The sequence below is a fragment of the Penicillium manginii genome, assembly GCF_028828005.1.
Source record: "Penicillium manginii strain IBT 31320 chromosome Unknown utg000005l:1.0-5665137.0:1.0-5668048.0, whole genome shotgun sequence".
In the NCBI taxonomy this organism is placed as follows: domain Eukaryota; kingdom Fungi; phylum Ascomycota; class Eurotiomycetes; order Eurotiales; family Aspergillaceae; genus Penicillium; species Penicillium manginii.
In genome coordinates, this window is record NW_026643106.1 from 5,102,083 (window position 1) to 5,126,070 (window position 23,988).

General features: G+C 48.6%; 11 protein-coding genes across 11 annotated transcripts; 4 read left to right on the top strand and 7 right to left on the bottom strand.

Moving 5' to 3' along the window:
- Positions 1 to 159: 159 nt before the first annotated feature.
- Positions 160 to 1,862, bottom strand: N7533_008234 (putative aldehyde dehydrogenase; the record flags this gene model as incomplete). The annotated part of the gene is made up of 4 exons (XM_057104884.1): positions 160 to 444; positions 509 to 1,214; positions 1,281 to 1,731; positions 1,814 to 1,862. The coding sequence occupies 4 exons, from the start codon at positions 1,860 to 1,862 to the stop codon at positions 160 to 162; spliced, it is 1,491 nt and encodes a 496-aa protein (XP_056959841.1).
- Positions 1,863 to 2,498: 636 nt separating this feature from the next.
- N7533_008235 (YoaK family protein) lies at positions 2,499 to 3,176 on the bottom strand (the record flags this gene model as incomplete). The annotated part of the gene is made up of 2 exons (XM_057104885.1): positions 2,499 to 3,100; positions 3,167 to 3,176. 2 exons carry the CDS (start codon positions 3,174 to 3,176, stop codon positions 2,499 to 2,501), a joined length of 612 nt encoding a protein of 203 aa, XP_056959842.1.
- Positions 3,177 to 5,625: 2,449 nt separating this feature from the next.
- N7533_008236 (isocitrate lyase/PEP mutase family protein) lies at positions 5,626 to 6,735 on the top strand (the record flags this gene model as incomplete). The annotated part of the gene is made up of 3 exons (XM_057104886.1): positions 5,626 to 5,835; positions 5,893 to 6,084; positions 6,133 to 6,735. 3 exons carry the CDS (start codon positions 5,626 to 5,628, stop codon positions 6,733 to 6,735), a joined length of 1,005 nt encoding a protein of 334 aa, XP_056959843.1.
- A 162-nt stretch (positions 6,736 to 6,897) lies between these two features.
- Positions 6,898 to 7,976, bottom strand: N7533_008237 (uncharacterized protein; the record flags this gene model as incomplete). Its single annotated transcript, XM_057104887.1, has 2 exons — positions 6,898 to 7,364; positions 7,433 to 7,976. The coding sequence occupies 2 exons, from the start codon at positions 7,974 to 7,976 to the stop codon at positions 6,898 to 6,900; spliced, it is 1,011 nt and encodes a 336-aa protein (XP_056959844.1).
- Positions 7,977 to 8,831: 855 nt separating this feature from the next.
- N7533_008238 (beta-N-acetylhexosaminidase) lies at positions 8,832 to 10,952 on the bottom strand (the record flags this gene model as incomplete). Its single annotated transcript, XM_057104888.1, has 1 exon — positions 8,832 to 10,952. The coding sequence occupies one exon, from the start codon at positions 10,950 to 10,952 to the stop codon at positions 8,832 to 8,834; it is 2,121 nt and encodes a 706-aa protein (XP_056959845.1).
- A 339-nt stretch (positions 10,953 to 11,291) lies between these two features.
- On the bottom strand, positions 11,292 to 12,985 carry N7533_008239 (questin oxidase family protein; the record flags this gene model as incomplete). Its single annotated transcript, XM_057104889.1, has 5 exons — positions 11,292 to 11,488; positions 11,554 to 11,938; positions 11,977 to 12,344; positions 12,469 to 12,747; positions 12,826 to 12,985. The coding sequence occupies 5 exons, from the start codon at positions 12,983 to 12,985 to the stop codon at positions 11,292 to 11,294; spliced, it is 1,389 nt and encodes a 462-aa protein (XP_056959846.1).
- Positions 12,986 to 13,489: 504 nt separating this feature from the next.
- N7533_008240 (uncharacterized protein) lies at positions 13,490 to 15,850 on the bottom strand (the record flags this gene model as incomplete). The annotated part of the gene is made up of 4 exons (XM_057104890.1): positions 13,490 to 13,758; positions 13,843 to 14,318; positions 14,395 to 15,059; positions 15,158 to 15,850. The coding sequence occupies 4 exons, from the start codon at positions 15,848 to 15,850 to the stop codon at positions 13,490 to 13,492; spliced, it is 2,103 nt and encodes a 700-aa protein (XP_056959847.1).
- A 635-nt stretch (positions 15,851 to 16,485) lies between these two features.
- On the top strand, positions 16,486 to 16,833 carry N7533_008241 (uncharacterized protein; the record flags this gene model as incomplete). Its single annotated transcript, XM_057104891.1, has 3 exons — positions 16,486 to 16,610; positions 16,666 to 16,761; positions 16,827 to 16,833. 3 exons carry the CDS (start codon positions 16,486 to 16,488, stop codon positions 16,831 to 16,833), a joined length of 228 nt encoding a protein of 75 aa, XP_056959848.1.
- A 1,708-nt stretch (positions 16,834 to 18,541) lies between these two features.
- On the top strand, positions 18,542 to 20,474 carry N7533_008242 (acyl--CoA ligase; the record flags this gene model as incomplete). The annotated part of the gene is made up of 5 exons (XM_057104892.1): positions 18,542 to 18,634; positions 18,706 to 18,843; positions 18,918 to 19,352; positions 19,426 to 19,850; positions 19,916 to 20,474. The coding sequence occupies 5 exons, from the start codon at positions 18,542 to 18,544 to the stop codon at positions 20,472 to 20,474; spliced, it is 1,650 nt and encodes a 549-aa protein (XP_056959849.1).
- A 232-nt stretch (positions 20,475 to 20,706) lies between these two features.
- On the bottom strand, positions 20,707 to 22,129 carry N7533_008243 (DUF3712 domain-containing protein; the record flags this gene model as incomplete). The annotated part of the gene is made up of 4 exons (XM_057104893.1): positions 20,707 to 21,147; positions 21,200 to 21,324; positions 21,379 to 21,803; positions 21,873 to 22,129. The coding sequence occupies 4 exons, from the start codon at positions 22,127 to 22,129 to the stop codon at positions 20,707 to 20,709; spliced, it is 1,248 nt and encodes a 415-aa protein (XP_056959850.1).
- A 721-nt stretch (positions 22,130 to 22,850) lies between these two features.
- Positions 22,851 to 23,684, top strand: N7533_008244 (oxygenase MpaB family protein; the record flags this gene model as incomplete). Its single annotated transcript, XM_057104894.1, has 1 exon — positions 22,851 to 23,684. The coding sequence occupies one exon, from the start codon at positions 22,851 to 22,853 to the stop codon at positions 23,682 to 23,684; it is 834 nt and encodes a 277-aa protein (XP_056959851.1).
- Between the last annotated feature and the right edge of the window lie 304 nt (positions 23,685 to 23,988).

Consider the following 23,988-nt stretch of genomic DNA (forward strand, 5'->3'; position numbering starts at 1 on the left):
CTTCGAAGAGTCAAGCTCCTGTGACTGCTTGTACTAGTGATAGTTGAGGTTGGTAGCGGCTTAGCGCCCAGGTGGTACTATACCATGTACTAGTTACTAGTAGAAGCAGTGATATTGGGAGAAGGAATTTATATTTACTACAAATAAAGAATCTATGATTTACAGCCGAGGAAAAATATGATACTTGACTGCTTTGACAGTCGTCCACCCATCAAGAGCTTCCTCGCCCATATCTCGTCCAAAACCACTTTCCTTGACTCCACCAAATGGGACATTCGGGCTGAGCATGGCCCACGCATTGACAGTCACTTGACCAGACTCGATGGCTTTGGCGACTCTGTGGGCTCGGCTGATGTCGTTGGTGAAGATGGCGGCACTCAGGCCATGAAGGGAGTCGTTGGCTTTGGCGACGACTTCTTCCTCGGTGGAGAATTTGGCAATGCTCTGTTCCCAAAAATTGGATTAGTTGGCCAGATCAGTTTGCATCGAGGATGGGACGTGCACTCACCGCGACGGGGCCGAAGATCTCCTCGCGCATGATTGTAGCGTTGTCGGGTACATCGGCAAAGGCGGTATTTTGGACGAAATACCCCTTCTTTCCAATCTGTTCACCTCCGAACAGCAGTTTCGCGCCGGACTGCTTTCCCTGTCGAATATAATCCATGACCTTCTGATGCTGGGCGCAGCTGACCACAGGACCCTTCGTTGTTGCAGTGTCCAGTGGGTTACCGGCCACCGTTGGCGCGTTTGCCGCGGCTTGCTTGTATGCCTCGATGAAGCGATCGTAAATTCCATCCTGGACATAAATGCGGGATCCTGCCGCACATATCTGGCCGTTGTTTGCTGTGATACCGATTCGTGTCCACAATAAGGCATTCTCCAAGTCACAGTCATCGAAGACAATCGAAGGGCCTTTGCCCCCAAGTTCCAAACTCACCTTCTTCAAATTGGTCCGCGAGGCCGCTTGCATGATCTTCCGACCAGCAACCGAGCTACCTGTGAAAGCCAACTTCCGAACCTCCATATGCTCTGACAGGGCCTGACCCGCGGAAGCTCCGTCGCCGGTGACGATGTTGACCACACCGGCCGGAATCCCAGCTTCCTTGACCAGTTCCGCCAGCCGTAGGGCATATAGTGGTGACAGCTCCGAGGACTTGATGATCAAGGCATTTCCGGCGGCCAATGCAGGGGCCAGCTTCCAGATAGTAATCATACTAGTCGAGAATGGTAAGCATTACGCGGTTGACAATAAGAAATCGATCGTAGAAGGTGATGCTTACAGGGGGGCATTCCAGGGGACAATGGCAGCACACACCCCGATGGGCTCGCGGTGGGTATATGCGACGCCACCATCCATTTCGAGTGATTTTCCATCCATCTTGTCAGCCCACCCGGCATAATATCGCAGGCAGCCAACGGCCTGCGGAATGTTGAGGCCAACAGAGTCAGTGTAGAGAGTGCCGGCATCGACAGCCTCTAGGGATCCTAAATTTTGAACATCTTGCTCGATGAGGTCCGCCAACTTGAGCAGGAGACGAGCCTTCGCTGGGCCTGAAACCGACTTCCACGTCTCGAAACCTGCTTTGGCAGACTGAACGGCGCGGTCGATATCCTCGGGGCCGGCGGCTGAGATTGTTCCCAGGGATTCACCAGTGGTTGGATTTTCTACGGCCAGAGTTTGACCGGTCGTAGAGGGTGCGAACTCATTGTGAATGAAGAGTCCAGTGGGAACTATGTACATATGCGGCAGAGGTATTAATTAGCAATCGGCTTTCACTGGCTGAAGACCCTTTGGGGAATCGGGACTCCGTACCGGTAACCTGTCGCCCCTGCACTCCAATAATGGTCAGCGAAGGAGACATGTTGATTGAATTCAATCGAATTCAATTCGAGCGGAGTAGATAAGATCAGACCAGACCAGACCAGGTATCTCGGCCGCGGCCTTTGCTTTTCAGTCAGACGGGAGAGCGTCAGGCTGCGGGGAAAGCGCCGGGATTCCGCGTAGTGATTCCGCATTCATTCCGAGTCCGAGGGTCATTCCGAAAGACCGCGGGGTGCATTCGAACTGTTTGGGAGGTAAAGAGGACCAGGGAGAGAAAAGAATTGACTTGAGGTCGAAGCTTCTTGCATTATGATGGCGACACGCATTACAGCCCTGGAGTGCACATTTTATAAATACTTAGGTCATGATAACCTCGCGGCATACTCGGGTATTTAGTATAGATGGAGTTTAAAATAAAGACTGCCTACCTAGGTAGTTATTATCATTCATTGGCAATTCCAAGGTTGACCTTGAATATTTTAAGCAGATAGCATAGAAAGGACTAGTTAACTAACTAATAGTCAATCAATTACACCTTGAACTGACCTGAGAGTCCCGACCCCCTGCCAAGACCTCAACCTCTCCTCTCTTCTTCTGCTTCTTCCCTGCTATATTCACATTCAATCTCACCCTTTTCTAGTACTAGTACTATATTCCCGCCTAGGCACCCCTCCCATTAATCTAAACCGTCGTCCAGAACCCCCAAACTCCTGCGAGAACAAGCTTGAGCCCCCCCCGACAGCCAGAGCACCGGCACGATCTGCTGCGTCGCCTTCGTCATCCATCCGCCAATAATCGCCCCCACCAGCGTGAGCACAAAAGCAATTACCCTTCGATCGCGCTTTTCATTCCGCAGTAGAAATAGCTTCGGATCCGACACAAGATCGCATAGAAGACTTGTGATCACCACTGTAGGGATCTCGTTGAATCCTAACGTGCGACTCGCCACAATCTGACCCGCCGACTGGAGACTCAGCAACACAATCGGAATCTCTTCATTCCAAAGATGCGTCCCCTTCGGATTGCTATTTCCACCCCCCGCAAGAACGCTAGAAACCACCCCACCTTGCACCAGTCCAGCTGTCAGAATGATCAAGCCCGCTTGAATCGCGAATGACAGCATCAAACTGCCGCGTCGTCGCGCCCCCAAGGTGCGATGCAGTCGTGCAAACAGAAAACTACCCACGACAAAACATCCAATCGCTGTGAGCGACCCAGCCCATCCATACGCCCGTGACCCTTGGCCAGAGGCTCCCAATCCGACAAAGATGGTGTTCCCTGGATTATAAAAACTTCGCATTAGCCGAGCCTACCCTATGAGATGAGAATGAGCTGAAAACTTACCCGTCTGCATCGACACAAATGTCCTGTACGCTGTTATGGATCAGCAGGGTTGACTACAAGGATTGGCGAGGACTTAAACCACACCATTATATGTGGTGCTGTCGACTAGCCCCGACGACAGACAACACCCGAACAATATCATCTCTCCATGACGAGGGTCGATCTCGGCATTGAGAAAAGCGGACACTCGTGGCGGTGCTCTTTTTCCACGTTCTACGCTTGACGTGGGTAACGACATCTGGAAAAGTGTACCGCTGGCGGGAATGATTCTGGCGGGTAGGCAGGATGAACAGCACAGAGATACAGAGATAGACGAAGATGAAGAGAAAAAAAAAACCGATCCTTGAGGGAGACAAGACGTATCCTCAAAGCTGGCCAAGGACTGGGCTTTTGTTCTTCCCCTCTTTTCTGATTGCTGTCTCGAATTTACAGGTTGTATCGTCGTTGCGCCGGACTTATACACCCCCCCGGAGCCTGGAGGGTGGAGATAGGAGAACTTGGATTTCTGCATGCCAGGAAATACTACTGCATAAGCGGCGGAAGGCCCGCCACTATCACGCCTTGCCCGAATCTCAAAACTCCACGGAGCCTTCATGTATTTGGGCCGCCGGATGCCAATCACCCCCCTCTTAATGTGCCAAGGCTCGGGGGGGAATTGGTCGCAATGCCGAGCAGCTTGGCACCGCTCCTCTCTGTCCCCCGATATCGACTCGGTCGACCGCGTGTGCGACATCCCGGACAATGTCCACGAGGGGCTTGTAGGACAACCTGTGCTTATTGTCCCCCCACTCGCTTCTGCTGGTACATTCCGCAGCGGGTAAGTTCGTCAGATTTTATATTCCCACCTCATCAAACGTATCCATCCTTCATCCGTCTCTTGTTTTCGGGCCAGATGGCGGCGCGGACTGGGCGCCTAGAGCGGGCCTCTTGCTGCCTGCTGATCTTTCAACACTAGATCGATGATTTCCCAACAAGAAAGCAACTAGCGCAAAACGGAAACAGATGGGCGAACCAGGGGCAATTCTTCAGCATTGTCGATTGGTCCCTCAGCCTTGCGGGGGCAACACTCGACTCTTCATGGTCCACATTTTGTCTCATGTCATATCATGTTATTCGTCTCCTGCTCGCATCTCGGTCTTTTATTGAAGATGTGCGCTAGTCCCATGTTTTCTTCATACATGCATGCAAGTACAATTCTCCGCATGATCGGCGCAGTGGATTCGTCATTCCGTTTTGTCATCTGAATATCTCCGGTGCACATATAGCGCGGCGGCAGTGGCTCTCGTCGTTTCAACCCTTGTCTTCGCATTGTTCGCGCCACTGAAACAAACGTGTGTTATCTCTTGCATTTGCGCATGCTTTAGTCACTGCATAGAGAGTGGATAGACATATCGGGGCGACGGCGTCAAGGTCCCTGGTTATCATTTCTCGGCGGGGCGTCATCGCGGCCTAGTCGTTGGATTGATTGGTACGACTGTCCAGATTCTGCGAAGTACCAGCTGCCTAGACTTGACCGCAGCAGATATGCCTCATTGGGACACTTTCTAGCTGGTAGTGGCCGGTATCTATACCACATTACCTTCCGCCCAGTCTACTAACAAGGCCAATTTGGAGGCAGTATACTGCAGCTATTCGATTCTTGGATTCATGCGATTGGTGGAATTTCAGGCTACTCAGGTACTCACTCCCTAAACTTACATTTCAGAATCTAGAATTCAGATTCAAACACCCAGCTCTTTCAATTCAAATGAAGGTATTTGTTTCCATGCAATTGGAATAAGCGATATTGAACTTGAAACATTCCTCATTCAAATGTAAGTAGTCCGGACATTTAATATTCATATCCAAGCGATTCGAACATGAAGTGAATCCAATTCTAGCGGTTGCATGAGGCAAGCTATCTCAAATTGCGAGAACCCTTTTTACCGGGAGATCGACATTCCACAATATTCTCCCGAGGACCGCCAAGCAAGTCCCGTTATTAGGTAAATACGGTATCAGCAATTGCTTCTCCCAAAGGATGTCTAGTACAAACTTAGAAGGGCAATGCATCCAGACTCCACTATGTCACCACCTGGGATATTTCTTGTCTTGTTTCCAAGGTTACTGATTGCACCAAGCCTCCCAAATTGAATGTGTCCCGATGATACATATCGGCTGCTGTAAGCTGTCTTGGCGCATGGCGATATGTTGCATCTGGAAAATGCCAAGCCCGTCCGTGTTTAGCCATCTTGTGTGATCATGCATGATCATCAGCTGTAACCATGCAGTATCTTTAATCGTACTCGGTGGAAAGGCCCGTCATCGGCTTGTCCTCGCAAGTTCCAAAAGCCCTTGTCAAAAAAAATATAAATAACCGATGTTGAACCCGTAATAGATTCTCCTTGTACAACTCAACAATTCTGCCCCTACAAAGTCTCCGTTTCACATTGCCGCCTGCCATCATTCCTCGCATCAACATGACTATCACTATCACCGTTGAAAAGGATGGATATTATGAGGTTAATGGCAATCGCCAGGAGCCTACTGTCAATCTTTATGTCATCCCAGCCGCATCTAAGTTGCAGCGGATGCTCAAGGACACCAAGGATTTGATTGTTTGTCCGGGTGTTTACGACGGTCTTTCTGCTCGAATCGCAATGGACTTGGGCTTCAAGGGTCTCTATATGGTTCGTACACGTCTCGAGTCCTCGTCTCAAGACCGCAAATATTAACCTCTCGAGTAGACCGGGGCTGGAACAACGGCGTCACGTCTTGGGATGGCCGATCTTGGACTGGCCCAGCTTCATGATATGAAGACCAATGCCGAGATGATTGCAAACTTGGACCCATTTGGCCCCCCCATTGATTGCAGATATGGACACCGGTTATGGCGGTATGTAGAGATATTCTTCTCCCATCCCAAAATCCACGTTTTAGTTCGAAAGCTCATGATTATCTACTAGGCCCCCCTAATGGTTTCGAAGTCCGTCCAAGAGTATATCCAGGCTGGTGTCGCTGGATTTCATATTGAGGATCAGATTCAGAATAAGCGCTGTGGGCACCTTGCAGGTAAGAAGGTGGTCAGTCTCGAGGAATACATCACGCGTATCCGTGCTGCGAAGATAACCAAGGACCGGCTGCACTCGGACATTGTGCTCATTGCACGCACTGATGCTCTTCAACAACATGGTTACGAGGAGTGCATTCGTCGACTGAAAGCAGCGAGAGAAATTGGTGCAGATGTTGGCCTTCTCGAGGGGTTCACCTCAAAGGAGCAGGCTCGTCAGGCAGTTCAAGACCTGGCCCCCTGGCCCCTGCTCCTCAACATGGTGGAACATGGAGCTACCCCTTTGATCACCACTAAAGAGGCCGAGGATATGGGATTCAGAATAATGATCTTCTCTTTCGCCTCAATCACCCCTGCCTATATGGGTATTCGATCCGCTCTGACGCGCCTGATGACGGAAGGAGTTGTAGGAATCCCTGAAGGTCTAGGGCCTCGGAAGATTTTCGAGGTTTGTGGCCTAATGGACGCAATGAAGGTGGATACGGAAGCTGGAGGAGATGGTTTTGTAGACGGGGTTTGAATACGTTCCTCGGAAACATGCAACTTCCTCTTAAGGGGGTAATTATTGAGAGCCAATGCACTTTCTAAGCTACTATCAAGATACATACTCAAATTGATTACACCGATCTCTGATCTAGTACCGTATCACATCCATTATTTATTGATCAAATTCTCCGGAGTGTCATGTGTCATGAACCAACTGGGGTTCCGGACTGTGAGAGCTTCGGAATTTCAGTTCCCTTTGATGGCCCGGACTCGTAATGACTACTTCCTTCGCCAGTATAACCCATTCGTCCGGAAGTTGTCGGTAAAACATGGGCCATAACGTTCGTCCAACCTTCCCGTTGGTCGGGTATTGCTCCGTGATACTGACCATGCGCTCCTCGCGCAAGGCCGCTCCTGGTGGACTCCACCAAAAATAGAAAAGGTTGCCCTGACATTCCAGTTTTTTCTTAAACTCTAAACACTTCCAAACGATCTCCCTTAACTCCTTCTGTCTTTCCTTTGAGCCGGTCGTAGACATCTGTCCAAACTTTGCTTCGGTACGGTGCATAATTCCGTCACGGGTTCTTTCTAGGCTTTCCTTTCCGTGAGACGAAATAGCAGTGCTCAAGACGGACCGCCAGTTTTGCCATACCTGAGCCGGGCCTTTATTTCCCAAATTTGAATCCATATATTAGCTTAAAAGATATTTTCAGAAAGCATCGGTGGCTTACATAGCTGTTGTACTTCCTTGTCGATCAGTCGCATGTGGTGATCCAAAGAAACGTTACTCGTCCCTACTATGAAAGGGGCCAGGATGGAAGTGAAGAGGCGTTCGAAGATTTCCCCATGAATCATGTGGAGTGTATCTGGGCAGTACTTAAAAGGGCCTGGGGGGTGATTCGTGTAATCGTGGCTTGATTGTGCATCGTCGGAGTTCCTTGTGAATGACAAGCGAGTGTAGTGTCGGTCAACCCAACTTTTCAACTCTTCGTAAATAAGTTGGAAACCATGGGTGGCTTCACTATCATCCAATAGCTCTGGGCATTTCTCGCGTGAACCTAGCTTTGTTGAGGACTCTTTGTTCCGCGCCAACGCTATTCTCGCTGATGTATCATGAAGAAAATTTTGCGGTTGTCGCTGTTCTTGGTCCGGAATTGAAACCTGGATCGGCCTTTTGTCATCTTTGTCAAGTGATTTTCGAATACCTTCCAAAATTATACAAACTTCCTCGAGGATCTTCAGTACCTCCTCGACCAGATCACTTTCCATGTCCATGTTCACTTTCCATGTCCATGTTCACTTCTGACAAGAACTCCACTTGCTTCTGAAGAGCACCTGACATCTCACCACACAGATCCAGCTCTCTGTGGGCGTTGATATTCATAAGCAGACGATACTGCCTATACAGGTTGTTTAAATCCCTACGGAAAATTGCGGTCAATGCGATATGACGTACAGAGGGATGAGATTGTTTGTTCGCATATTGATTTTGATTAGATAGCACCGATGACAATGACATGACCCCCATACCCAGGTACTTGATATCCCTTAGCGCACCCCCGACACCTTTTACGGAATATAGCTGCCAGCGATGACGACATCCCGTCGGAGCTTTGCTTTCAAATATTTTAACGTATAATTATACATTCCTTCTATACTAGAAACGCGAATCCAAAAAGTTATCAAATCAAGAATTCCGGCTAGACTTCACTGACTTTTATTTTCCACCAGCAACTAGTACGACTAGTATCTACTGCCTACTGTTAACTACTTAGTACTAACTACTAGTAGATATTACCATTCGAATTAAGGTTGGTGGTCAGTACTAATAGTAGATAGTAATACCTAGAAAATAGCACAGTCTAACTCGAAGTCAACATATATTTTGCGGTCACAACCTTGGAACTTGAATAAGACCTTACCCTTGAACCTTGTTTGAAGGTTACCGAGTACCTAGGTAATAGTATTTACATCTTCAAGTTGAAAGAGATCCAACTTGAACATGAAGACCTTGGGATCCACCATGGACCTCGGGACACTCCAGGGCTGCTAGTACTACTACTAGTACTAGTAGTAGTTCAAGTTCGCTCAGCCTGGAACCGATCCTGAGGTTTCCGATTCGGAATCAAATCAATGCAGCGTTAGCTTTTGTAGACCTTTTCCACGGATCGTTTGAAGAGGAGCAACAAAAGCCATTTGGCTCCAAGAAAAGACCGTATTCTTTCCACCATAGACGAAAACTTCGAACCGACCCGCAAAGTCACCATTCACCCAGACCCTGCTGCCTACCGACTCGCTTGTTGTAATCGTTATTTTGGCCCTTTGAGGGACTTTCACAACTTCGTGGCTGGAGCTAGTTGCATTGGCCCATATCCGGCCCGGCTGGGAAGGATCAAACCCATCTTCCTGGGCAACTGATCGAAGGGGATACGGCCATCCATCCGAAGTAAATGTCAACTGACCATCTTTAGACATGGTGAGAGCGTCATCGGCGCTCTCGAGTGAGAATGGCCCAGTCACTGTAAGATCCAGAGTATAATTCATTCCTTTGCTGTCATGGCCAAGCGCATATACTCCGAGGGGATTTTCTGTTTGAGGTCGTTTCCAGGTCAGGCTGGGCTTAGAAGCATGGGGATTTCGTCGCTGCAATCTTCGGTCCAAATTTTGACCGACAGCTTTGCCGGTCAAAATCTCCAACGAAGTGTCCAGACTTCGTTCATCAAGCCTTGAGCCGCGACTTCCTGTCCATGCCCGAGATGCAACAACTGGGATTCCATTGCGAATGGCGTAGTAAGCCTCCAGCTGTGTTGTCGCATCTGGACCATTGTCGTTCCATGCAGCAAGAATTGCGCCTCGAACGGCTTTTTGGTCGGGTTGTTCCGTCAGATTCACCGGGTTGAAGAGCTGTGGGGTCCATTGCCAGCCATGTTCATCTGCGAAGTTTAGGACACGGCTGTTGTTAAAAACTTGAGGATAAGGTGCCGGGCTGATAGGAACGTGGTCGTTTTTCAACGACATGTAAGCCCACCAGTCTTCCGAATTGATGATCTGATAGCCGTCTGCTGCAAGTTGTAGAGGATCGGACTGGCCATACTGCCAGTGCTGAATTGTGATATTCTTATTGATTGTCTGCGTCTCAGAGGGCTCATAGGTGCCCCAGATCCGAATTCCCTTTCCTGATTCTTCAGCAACAAACTCGGTCATCTCATTGACAAAGCTAATATAGTCGTTTGCAAGAGTCGAATCATACTCATCAGCACCAATATGGACTTCCTTGCTATGAAACCAGGGAAGAAACTCAGACCATATAGACTTCACCAATGGGATGGTATCGGGATGCGAGAGGTTGAGAAGATCATGTTGGCCCAACGCCAGCTCAGGTCGCCATTTTGTGACAGATAAACAATGACCGGGGCTTTCAATCTCGGGCATCACCGTGACGCCACGCTGCGCACAGTGAGTTTGGAACTCATCGAAATCGGCTCTGGTCAAAGTCTCATTGATTCGCTGCACCAAAGGTAAGAGCTCGGGGTTTTCTGGACGCAGGGCGAATTGCGAGTAGACTTCGTCCCATGAGACATTGGGTCCTCTACTCAAGGGATAGTTGTCGGTTGCATGGTAATGGAACTCGGAAATTTTGAAGTAAGATGCGTAGGTGCACAGGTCCTTCAGGTAAGGCAAGGAGTACCATTTGCGACCCGCATCTAACATGAATCCTCTCGTGGGATATGCAGGGGCGTCTTTCACAGCGCCGACTGATATTGAAAAGTTTGGATTGAGAGCAAGCTTCTGAAGCAAGGTCCGAGTCCCCCACCACATTCCTCGAGCACCAGAGCCTTCAATGAAGATTTGGTCCTTCTCGACCCGCATTTCATAGCCTTCCTCGGTTGAAGTCCCGTCCTCGTAAACAAATTCAGTTTGGGATTTCTTGGAGCGACCGAGAAAGATCCCAGATTTCGATTTCGGAAAATGACTGACGGTTCGAATGTCCCACGAAGAATTGGTCAGCTCTTGCAGATCATCACGAAACGTTTGCGCAAATTCCAATGCTGACGGGGGAATCAGGGTTAATCCATTGTGGTCAACCCATGATGCGAACCCCTTCTCGATGTAAATGATTCTTTCCGTTGTCCCGAGTGAGAAACTCTCGTCTGTGGGGGTCTCAGGCGCATCGAAGTGTGCCGGGGGGAGTGTCTGCAGGGCAGACGCCACAGACGCGGCCACTGCGATCAGAAATACAGGCCACCTCATATTTTCGCACACTTACTAAATTCAAAGCATTCGCGATGTGTGGTTCTTATGTTTTTCTTGCTGATGGCTCCGCAATGGCAGCGTTACATTCCTACCGATCGGCAGTTGATAGGTGGAGACGTGGGATGCCACGCAGAGGCGGGGGTTGCCGAATATCTTAACTATCTTGGGCGACGCCAACGGGATGAAGATAGAGAAACAAAAACAAAGAGTATCATTTGCCTTATTTAATGATACGAGGTTGCAGCGTCAAGTCATATCGAGCTCATTGGCTAGCCCACTATCCAATCCTACCACGATGCCCCAGTATCATCGTTATTTCCATGTTTCCATTCTTCGCTAAAGCTGTGTCAGGTGGCGTGGCTTGCGTGCCGGTATGTGGAACCACGATTCCTCAAACCCTACATGTCGAGGCCATCTGGCAGTTACTCGCTGAATTTCGTGCGACATGAGTCGGGGATATTCGTACTTGGCGCATATCATCTCGGCTTCCCGATTAGCAGTCTTCTGGTTAAACTCTTCGCCTGAGTCGACCACTAATATTGTAAGATTTCATGTAACCGAATCATATCAAAAAAAGGGAAGGTTTAAATGCACATACCCATGTGGGCGATGGTCAAAAGCTCGTGTCTTGATTTTATCGCGAAGCTTGGATAAGAGGAGAATAACTTGATATCCTCGGCAGCCGTGGCGATCGCACGAATAAATTTCACAAGATGCCCATCGTCATTATATTCGCAGGCTCGATGAAAGACTCCCGGCCACCCAGAGGGTATCTTTGGCTGATATGAGGTCAATTCCTCCGGAAATAGCTGTGGAGCCCCGGCCTGGCAATAGAGCATCAAGTCGGATCGACCTTTCCATTCCAGCAACCGGCATTTGTTCGCTGTCGAGATCCAAGATGCGCTGTTTAGAGCTGGCCACAAGGATCCGGCAGTGATAGAATGCATCAAGAAGAAATCGAATCTGATCTGCTTCTCTGGCCGCTGGGCGAGGGCTGTCCAGTAAACTAGTTATGACACACGTTAGCCCAATCCAGGAGCTGGGGGTACTCTGCGCCTATACTTGTAGAATTAAGCAGCTCTGCGGTCTTTTCCTTCATCTCATAAAGGCTGACTTTCCAGGAGCCGATTATACGTAAGAAGTCCTCCTTTGCATTAACGAGCAAGTTGTCTCGGATTTGAAAGACACCATGGTCGTATTGCATCGTATTTCGAATTTTTCGGTTGGTGTAGATCTCCTGTTGCAGTTCAACCATCCCTTTGGAATCGGAGGATTCTTTTGAAGCATTTTCTACCATATCGAGAATCTCGCCAAACCCCGACTCGTGAACTGCGGTCAAGGCCAACGCCTCAGCGGCGACAAGCGGCTGGCCAAATTCAATAGCATATCCTAGATGAATTGGCGAGTGCAAGAAGCCTGGGTAATGGGAAACCCGTAATCATTAGCCACGCTGAATCCGTGAGATATTCTTTAGTTTTCTAATTAGTAACTAGTGGCTTGCAGGAATACTAACCACTAAAGAATCTACGCAGCATATCTTCCGCTCGATTATCTCCTTTGAAAAGGTATTCGTTAACGGTGTCGGGTACGCCCTTTTCGGCAATTTCCTTCTGAAAGAACGCAAAGAAATCATCGTAATATTTCCCTTTCCCAAGGAAGGTCTGAAATTTCAAAGGATCGGCAAGATCTAAGACTCGGCGGGCATCCGGTGGACGGGTGGGCCGTTGTGACCCAGTAGCTAAATCGAATGCTTGATTGAGTTGTTCCAGCGTCGCGCCAAGTGCATAGAGTGCTAGTAGGTGGTGGAGAATATGGTCTGCATATTTGAATCAGTATTCGCGTACATAGTTCTAGCCACGAGACTTCCTACTATGGAGCCCTAGGTTATGGATGTAGATATGATAGTTGTCATGGTTTCTTTGCAGAAGCTGAGATACTTCGGATGCATTGTCAATATTGAAAGGCCGGAGCTCGAAAACACCCGTGAGTGGAGTTTCAGTCCCGACTTTGATTCTCTGAGGGGTCCCCATTGTCGACCGGCCACCCATGTATCCATTTGCAATGGCTATCTCTCAATTTTGTACCCACTCAGCCCTAAATTAACTCTGAGCGAGCCATTTTCGAGCGGGGAAAACACATGTGGCGCAAACCGCTCGCATATAATTTACCGAAATGCCGAGCCCCGCGCTCCGGACGGCGTATCAAACCCCTCTCTGGCACGCCACCGCTGTTCATGTGTTACAGCGGTGCCAGTGGCTGTAATCCACCTGGGCAAGGGTTCAGTTCCGTCTCGACGGGATCTCAGCGCGACTCGTGCGTTTATCAAGAACTTGAATATTCGGCTTCTAGCCACAAAAGAAGATTCCAAATGCCAAATATAATCATTTCCAAGGTTCGTTTAATATCGTATACAATTCTATATTGTTTATTTCAAGAACAAATTCCAAACGCCCGGGAATAGAAAAAGAGGTGGCTGGTGAGTTCTACACTGGGCAACTTCTGAGATCTACACAGACCCAAACAACTCATGCCCGTCATACAATCGACCTGTCTTCCTCGAGGTTAGCTGTGGCTTCTTGCACATGTGGGGGGAGAACAAATGTATCCTCCAGGCCAGCCCAGTGCATAGCATCTAATCGTGCAAGTCCCAATTTGACGTGGGGAAAACTCTGGCTCTGACATCGAAGGACTTGCAGCCATGACTCCACCAGATATTTCCCTCGTGCTGCATGCGAGGCGTTGGGCGCCTGGACAAGTAGGAGCATGAGAAAGTTCGAAACAGTCGCGAATCCAATACGAGACCCTATCATTGTATTAGTTTCGACTCAACAACTGCCCCTGGCAAGAACAAGACTGCAAAAGTGCAGGGGGATACGGAATGACTTACATGAATACCAAAATCCCGTGAAATCACTAGGTGTAAGCCTCCGGGTGAAGTTCACCAGGATTGTTGCGCACTTCTCCGCCGCGTGAAGAGTTATTTCGCTGGTGCCACTTACATCAGACATGGAGAGTTCGGGGAATGACTCGATCCCAGAGGCGTCGGCAAAATCCAATGTCGGGTCGTCCACGGGCAGCGGGGAGGTGGCCGCCATCTCTTCTAGGTCGAAGATCATTGGAGGATCTGACGATCGCGCCATCGGTCGTAACATAGCCCGGTACACATACACGGCGAGTAGTAAATATGCAAAGTGAATAGATGTCGGATAGGGTGCTTGGCCGTGTACTGATTTGCTCCAATTAGGGAGACGAAATGTTTCCGGAAGAGTAGAGTACCAGGTGTTCAGTTTCTCCAACAGGTCTCGCCCAAGGTCTGCAGAAGCGTCAAAGTTTGCGTTCAGGATCTGGGAGGCTCGCAGGGTGCTGCGTAAATGTATCAGCGAGTGTCTTTCGCGTAGCCAGACGGGCCATGGGGTCAATGGGAGAAAGGAGTACTCACTAGAACGTTTCATGGATTTCCTCTGCGATTCGAGCGAGGTTAACCAGATACCGAAAGGGGATTTCTGTGTCACAAGAAGACGTCGAGAAACCCTGTCGCGGCCCAACCAAGAAGTCACCCTCGTCTAGTTCACTGACGTCCCATTCGGCTGGGTGGATATAAGGCGGGCGCCCCATCAATAAACTGCGCCATTTATCTTCGGCAAAGACAGCCCACCATAGTCGGCGTCGGAGACGTTTCTCCCAAGCCGGAATCCCCCACATGCGACATTCAATATGTACGCCAAGGGAACAGGCCAAGCCGACGATTTGCCCCACAAAGGACCAAAGAAATGGGGTATCGGCGGTTGTGTACCTGGCCTCGTCGGTGGGCTGCTGATGGAGGTATAATAAAGCCGCCTGGAGAACCGCAAGACGCGGAGTGTGGATTTCTTCACTCACGAGCTCGTACACCATTCGCCACAGTCTTTGGACGGGAGATGAGTGGTAGGTGTTGAGGACACATAGGTAGTCATCATGAGCGACGAAAGGAAATGCCGATGCGTAGATAGCGGCCAACAGATGAATGGGGACTTTGGCCAGCACGGACAGCTCCGGGAGCTGATACGAGGGTGTGGTCAACCCAAGTTGGGAGCGAGATATTACCGGCAGCGCAGGAAATACATACTTGACGAATCTAGGCCAGCCAATGTTAGTTAGTTGGATCCACTTTGGGGGCAACGCGAAGAAGAATTTCACATAGGATGTCGGGGGGTTGGACTCACAGCGCGACTAGTCTCCTTCCATACTCGGGGGGGCACCAGACAGTCAAGATGTTCCCGTGTGACTTGGCCGAGACCTGCCCTGGTTTCCTGCTTGAGTCCGTCAGATAGATCGCCGGATGATATCATGAAATGGACAGGAATACGTTGAGCAGTGGGGACGCCACCGGCATTCCGAAAGTGGATTTTGTAGAAATACTTCATTCCAGAGTCGTCGAAACGGCAATGTCGGAGTAGCCACGGATCCGACTCGGCGGAAGCACCAAACAACTGCGCATAGCCATGTTCCAATCGGTCGATGCTCTGGACAAATTGAGTCGGCGGTCGGGTAGCAAGAGGAATTCCCGGGACCGGCGATGGACCACTGACTTGGCCGAACTCGAGTGATGGGAAGGGGGACTGAACACTTTCGGAAGGGCTCTTCAAGTGGGGGATATCCGCGACCAAGATCTCCCCAACTTCGCCGTGCGAGGTGGTCGGCAGATCATCAACACTTGAGATGCTGAAGGAGAGCGATTCCGAGAGTCGTGCACGTTTAGGGGGTGGGTTGTCGAAGGTACAGTCGATTCTGGCAGCTCGGCATCGTTGACAAGGGATGCCGTCGCCCGTCTGGCATCCCAGCTTTCGGGATCGGCATTGATCGCATGGCCGATGTCGTTTGGACCGGTACGGACGAGCGGAAGGAGGCAAAGACATGGTGAAAGCTACGGCGTCGAAGATCGGCGAAGACGACAAGCATTGGGGGGGGTGGTTCGTTTTAACGTCCAAACGGTCAAAATGTCACAGTCACAGTCAAAAGCGTCGGGGTGGCGCGAAGCACGGGAATTCTTCTATCTCTCGGCATTCGGCCAAGTTCTTCTCGGCGAAGTCAAAGTATGTTACCAGCTTGGACGTGGGTTGGGCTGATTACATAGAAAAAGCAGATGAGAGTGGCGGGAGGAAGTCAATTGGCTCGGCGAAGTATGACCCACCATCGGCGGATAATGTCGGCAAACAAAAAGTAATGGTAATGGCAAATTCCTAGTAGAATCAACTAGCCAACTAGCAGGCCCTCGGCCACCATCGGCGAATGTTGGGTCCTGACAGAATTATTGATACTCGTCATAGAATTGTTCTATTCAACTCGGCCAGCCGTTCTCTTCAGAATCTCTCACGCTGGCAGGCAGTAGTTATAGCTGTCTACCCGCCGGCGAGATGAAATGCTCGTTATTCTTTAATCTCCATCTTATATGAATAAGGACTCGCCATTCAATCACCAGATCATCAATTTTTGATTCATAATTCTCCATTAACCGGTAACAAAATACCCCCTCAAGACCGGCCGAAGCAGCATGAAGTCCGAGTCTGAACCCAGCCAGTCCTCCAAAGGGTCATGGATGAAGGCTATGTTCTCTCTCCATGGCAAGGAGAAGTCCATACCCGATGATAGACAATCCGAAATCACACTCATTCAGAGGTATGTCCATACTATTCCAAGATTTGCCGTTCAAAATTAGCCACTCTAATACCAGCGGCTCAACAGCCCAAGCTAACATCAGCCTTGCACAGGTCCGAGCAGAGTTCCGATTCAAGGCCACAGAAGGTGGCTCCTCCAAGGAATTTCAACGGTAGGTACTCCAAATTGACATCAAACTTGGTAATTTTCATTGACTGACAATCCATGAATTTCTAGCCGCTGATATGTGTTTTGGCTCCTGCTGCAGAAAGTAGTAGCGAGTCCCGTAACGCATCTGGGCAGCTGGGCAGATGGCGTAAGGATAGTACTGGTTGCTATATAGTTAATAACTACCCAGTAGTACCTAGGTACTGGGTACTAGTTGCGATATCCCGGCATTAACTCACTTACCATCCACCTGGACACATGATATTATAATGGATGCTTTCAAGTCCGAGTACTATATACCAACCCTAGTAATATGATTTTTCAAATAGAAAATAACAAAATCCGTGTATGATGCAGGATTCCAAGGTTCAAAACAATGTTTTGAACTGCACGGTCTCGTGCGTGTCCGGGCGTTAGCTTCCCGGGCGTGATCCGATCTTGGATATTGCAACTCCCAGTCCTTCAGGTCAGAGGAGCGACATAAATAAATTGGACTCGAATATTTCTCTTAGGTCTCGGATTCTGGATGTTATCTTAAAATGAATACACACGTTATTGATGGCTTCAGCTGACAGAAATGGCCACCTCTGATCCGATCCAATCCCAAGGGGTAGGAAGGACCCCACCCAGAAGATGATGGATTTGCTCGGTCGCAGCATCGCATTTGGAGTAAGATACCCCGGCAAAACAGTCACCGAATAGAGAGAGATCTGACGAGTCAAGCCTTTGGATCTGACAGCAATGCGACCGATACTTCTTCCAGAGATTGAAAAATTCTATTTGATGACGTCACGATGAACCCGAATTTGATTATACTAGTATCCATGAACATCCTGGGTACCTAGGTATATGTACCACGTACTTGATATATTTCAAGTAAATCCAGAGTAGACAGGACTTGAAATTGAACTTGAATTACTATTATGCAAGGTTCATTTATCAAAAAGAATGTTGGTAAACTAGAAGTACCATTGAGCTTGAAGCTCTTGCTCAATCAACACACCAGGATCTAGGGAATTGTTTCAATTTAGCCAATCTGCGCAACGAACACCCTTTTCCCAAGCTGATCTTCCTCATTTGGGTCTAAGTTGGTGCTGGACAAAACGACTCGCACTCCCGTGCGAATCAGCTGAGATTTCTCACGGGAGCAATACGGAGTACAGTGAGATTGAACTCAGACCTCATGCACTGCGATCTCCATACGCGTAAATTGGGTTCTCTATCTCATTTCATTTCCATTTCCATTTGAACGTGGGCTCATTTTTTCCCGCGTACGCGACTCCACTTTCCTCGTGCGGGGAAGCCGCAAAGTCCGAGGTCGATAGCTTAATATCGAGAACAATGCAAGGGAAATATGAATGGGGCCAGAGGGAGGCGTGTCTGCATAATATCCAATGCATTACTCCGTAGCCAGTACGGATTACCCCATGTTTTAGCTTTAGCCTTGTGCTGACGCGGGCTCAGCTGCAACCGAGTTCCGAGCCGACCACACAAGAGAAAGTAAAAACATATAAGGAAAACAGAAAGAGGCGGGGCTCAGCTGAAGCCGCGGACCGCCATATTTGACTATTTCCAGTCAATCAGCTGACGATCGTCCAGTGCAGGTCTGATCCTGATTCCTTAATCCCGGGACCTGCAATCCTGGTTGCAATCGTGGCCGCGAAACTCTCGAATACACAAATCTCCATCACATCGCCCTTCCTTCCGACCTTTTGTATCTTGTTCTCGAGGCTTGGCTTCCATTCCGCTTTTCCAAAACTAATCCCATCCACACCTATTTCGCAATGATTTTTGAGCCGGCCGAACGCGTTCTGCTGCCTACCAAGGACCTTTTGTCTTTCATTTTTGACGCACCTCCTTATGATCAGGAAAAGCCGGTACGTCCCGCCTTTTCAAAGACTTGTTACCTTGACCAATTTCCGAAAATACTTGCTGACTCTTCCCTCAGATTTACATTGACGCTCAGAACCCTTCGCGTTCGATTTCCTGCAACGAAGCTCGAAAACTAATCCGTCGTCTTATCGCTGGCTTCAGAGCTGCTGGTTTACGGCAGGGCGATTGCGTTCTTATTCATTCGTTCAATGATGTAGGTTCCGTGAATATGAGAATAAGTCTACATGAATCTGTCGACTTTATACTTACATCTCCTATTGTTTCCAGATCAACTATAGTATCCTCGTGCTTGCCATCATTGGAGCTGGTGGAATCTTCACGGGATCGAACCCAGCATACACTCCACACGAGCTAGCTCATCACATCAAAGCCTCAGAGAGTAGATTCCTGATTTCTGAGCCGGAGATCTTGGACCCTCTTCTTCGCGCGGCTGGAGAAACAGGCATCCCTGACCGTCATGTTTGGGTGTTTGACAACCTAAACCAGCCAATTCCTGCCAAAAGACAGTCCTGGAAGGAGCTTTTGAGTTTTGGCGAAGAGGACTGGGTTCGATTTGACGATATTGAAACAGCCCAATCGACAACCGCCGCGAGACTTTTCAGCAGTGGGACAACTGGTCTTCCCAAGGCTGTTAAAATCACGCATTACAACCTGATTGCCCAGCATGAGCTCGTGCTCGGGGTGAACACTCGCCCGTATCCTGTGAGATCTCTCTTCCATTTGCTTTTTGGGCGAGCAAAAGAAAATAGCCCCTTAACTGACAATCTCCTTCTAGATCTCGCGTATCATTGCCGTTCCCGTTTTCCACGCTTCAGCTGCTCCTGTAACCCACATATCCACGTTGAAGGAGGGAAACACGGCCTATATGATGCGAAGATTTGATCTTCAAGGATTCTTGTCCGCAGTGGAGAAGTTCGACGTCACCGATCTCGCCATGGTACCGCCCATAGTCATCGCGATTTTGATGTCCCCTCTGTCCCAGAAGCGGCCATTCCTTCGCAAGGTTCGCGCTGCGGCTTGTGGAGCTGCGCCTTTGGACAAGGATGTCCAGGCCCGTTTCCGCTCAATGATGAGTGATAACAGCCCCTTTACTCAAGTCTGGGGAATGACAGAAACATCCTGTATAGCAACTATGTTCCCGTTCCCGGAACATGATACTACTGGATCTGTGGGGCGACTCATACCGAATTTGGAGGCCAAGTAAGTCCTTCAGCCTGAGAACTCGCTTTCAAAGCTAGAAGTAAAGTACTGATGTTATCCTGAAGACTCACAGACGATGATGGCAATAATATATCTGCCTATGATGTACGCGGAGAACTGTGTGTCCGAGGACCGACAGTAACTCCCGGATACCACAAGAACCCGGAGGCCAATGCCCAAAGCTTTGATTCGGATGGATGGTTCAAAACTGGAGACATTGCATACTGTGACAAGAACACACGGAAATGGTACATCGTCGACCGGAAGAAAGAGCTCATCAAAGTACGGGGCTTTCAGGTAGCTCCGCCAGAGCTTGAAGCGGTCCTACTCTCGCACCCGGAGATCATCGATGCAGCGGTGATTGGTCTCACCATCTCAGGTGCCAACACTGAATTCCCACGCGCATATGTAGTGCGGCGACCGAAGAAGGATGGGGCTGAGCTCACCGAACAAGCAGTCAAGGCTTATGTACTGGAGCGTCTTGCCCGGTATAAGGCACTCACTGGCGGGGTCAAATTTGTCGGTTCGATCGCTAGAAATCCTAGTGGTAAGATTCTGAAGCGAGTTTTGAGGGAAGATGCAAAGAAGGAGATTGAATCTGGGGCCATTAAGCCTCATCTTTGAAACGGAAGCATTTTCGTGTGATTACTAGTATTATTTGATCAAATATTACATACAAGAGCCGCTAGAACAATCCCTGAAGAGAGCCCGATTTCTGAGCTTGAATTTACTGTTTGAGTCAACAATCGCAGGACTTGGAACACTACTATTTATTTCCGCAATGTTGAAGACTGATAATGAGACAAATTCGGCTTAGATCCATGGACAATGTTGCTTCAGTGTATGCTATGTTTTGCTAAACCAGAGCCCTCATCGCTTGAATGGTAGAAGAAATATTCGTTGAACCAGACAAATCCCCCACAATGCTAGTCACGTTTCGGAGGACATTTCCTAGAGACGAATTCTTATTGTCAAGTAGCCCTTGAAGGGTGTCACCCAAGACCCCGAGAACTGATACTCTCGTGGTGAGGGTCAGATTGCCCAGAATTTCTTCGTAATATGCAATGTGAATTTTGTTAAATATGGTCGAGTTTCCAGAGGCAGAGAGTTGGATATCGCCATCTTTTAGCGCATCGCTTTGCGCTTCCATAATATCCTCAAGGTTATCGAGCACGGTATTAATATTCAAGGTTCCCCTGAGTGATACACTGTTGTTTCCCGGGCGGAGCAAGACATCTTGAATAGTTGCTTGGCCAATAACTAGATCCGAGCTCTTCAGGTTGAGAGTTACATTTCCCTAGAGATAATGAGCATGATGCTGGGTAGTATAAATTGGGATTTACACGTACAAGTGCAAATGTAAAAACGGAATGATTCGGGAGATTTGCGGAACCAACGATGTTGGTACCGTCTTCTTCCTTCGGCAATAGAAGCCTGGCCGATTCAATAGAAAATCCACTCAGCCTATCCAGACCTGGAAAGACAAAAATGAGTTATGTTTTCAAGAAATGTTAAGCACTTAACTTACCATCTAGTTCAATGTCTTTATCCAGGGTTAATGGCGCCTTCAGAGCTCCGAGATGGCCAACGGTAGAGCCTTTCGCGGATAGTGTGAACCTTTTATTGTATACAGCCTTTGTAAGGGTATCAATGAACTGGGCATGGTTCAGAATTTTTGTGTTATTCTTTGTCACTGTCATATCTGTCTCTCCTTTCAAGTTATATGCTGGCAGTCCGACAGTGAGATATGGCTCCATAGGCGTAATATCTCTGTTGAAAAGGCTCAAATCAAGGGGATCTGTATGGATTCGGAGGCCCATTGGAATTTTCAAGGATGTCCGAAGGGTAAAGCTGACTTCTTCGGGTTTCGGATCAAGGATCTCAGCGCCATAAACAGGAAGATTTGTATTGTCCACAATTCTCTGCGCAATTGCCGGCACTGCCACCAAAAAGCTAGCATTCCAAACTGTCAGCAACATCTCTGTCGATCCAATGTGGGCACTTCACCAACGTTGAGCTTACAATACAGGTAGAAATATCGCTAGAAATATGATACTAGCGATTGCGTAAATGCACCAGAAACGTCGCCAGTGTCTTTGGCAGCTATCACGGGCTTTTTTGACGCGCGAAGGAGTCTTTTCAAGTGGCTTCATTGTCTCAATATGGTCCGCGCCATCGTTGTAGGCAGTAGAGACTGATTTTCTATCCTCTAGATGTTTATCCGACTGGGATAGATTGCGGTTATTACCGATCACGAAGTGCTGTTTCTCAAATGGCATGATAGTTTGGAAAAATGAAACAACTATCAAATGAAGATATACGAAAGATGATAGCGTTGGATATTGATTACTTCCCACATTTTTCGAGTATCTACCATTTATATCAAGTTGAGCAGTCACCAGTATGGCGCCCGGTCCCTTTGCATTAACAACCCCTCGTTATCTACTTGTGGATCAAATGTCAGAAAAATTAAGTAAATGTAGATCCGGGGAAATATGGCTGTAGCGTGAAAGGAAAAATTCCAGATCTCTCACTTTCTTACTCCATTCGTAACTCTCACTTAGCGCTACAAAGCCCCTCTAATCGCATGAATCGAGAATCCTCGGTATGGCGGCCCGCGGTAAGCTGATACTTTTGCTCGTAGACAAAGCTCCGCAAACACTAGTTCTAAATGATGAAGCCGCCCGGTCCGCGGCAGCGTCTTCTGATAAATGACGCCCAAGAGGATGTATAGGCATGGATATGCTACATACATGTTCCGTTCAATGATTTAGAAGCATTACAGTCGAACTCAAAGTCAAATTCCACCATACATACATGATATTTTACTCCGACAACACGGTCCCTTTTAAAAAGCAATATCAGCCACCACACTTTGGTTTGAAATCATTCACAAGTTACCCCTATAAGACGGATGGAATATTCAAAACCAGGTGCCAAGAACTGTATTATCATTTACAGACCAGCGGATACTCGTGACGATTCATAGTCATTCTGAGTATGTATACCGAAGAGAAGATTGGGGACACATCCCCCAGCTCAGGATTGCTCGATGCCCTGGAAAGGCCACAAAAAATCCACAGAGTTGTCCAGGAAGCGATTCTACTTGCGGGTGGTGCCGTTGCCATTCTGCTCCAAGTCGCTGACCCTGGAGTTGCGCGAGGCGTTGACGACCACAGTAATTTTGCATACCGTCCTCTAGATCGTCTTCGAACCACCATGACCTACGTCTATTGCGTTACCTTTGGGACGCGTGTTGAGAAAAAGGCTGTTATAGAGATGGTCCATCGTGCCCATGCACCGGTGAATGGACCCGGATATTCTGCAGATGATCCTAAACTCCAACTATGGGTCGCTGCAACACTGTATGCAGTTGGGATCGAGCTTTATCAAGAGATGTTTGGTGTTTTCGAAGATGCCGACGCAGAGGCTATATACCGAGAATATTCAGTCCTTGCCCTTTCTCTGCGGGTTACTCCTGATATGTGGCCTCCAAACCAGAAAGAGTTCTGGAAGTACTGGGATAACCAGATTGCGACTATGGACGTTACCGATAATGCGAAGAGTGTTGCCAAGGACCTTCTACGAAATAAGGAGGCCCCACTTCAAATCCGTCTCGTATTACCACTCGTGCGTCTTACCGCTGCTCAAATGCTGCCCGATCGACTCCGGCAAGCCTATGGCCTCAAGTCCAGCAAGATCCGACGAGCCTCATATCGGTTGCTAATGGGATTTACCAAGGCAACCTATCCATGCCTCCCGAAGACCATTCGCACTTATCCGATGAAATACTACATGCGAGACATGCGGCGGCGACTTGAGAGTACGGCGTGATAAAGTTTGCTCAGCAGTGGTGGTAATTTATCATTGCTCATTCGTACAAGCCACACGAATCTTCATTGATGAGTTTGGTCAAATACGTATTGTTTCGGTCGTCACTGTGAAGAAGTCCTTTCTTTGCTTGTTGTGGAATATCATATATTTTTTTCTCTGTATATCGCTGACGCGCATATCGCAATCTACAAAAACCCCAAACCTGCAACAACAAGCATAGCTGATAATATTCAATGCCAAAAGCTTGGCCTGTTTCGCAAGTATCTGCATTCACTGAGTTCCCCCTAGCCGAGTTCCGCGGCAC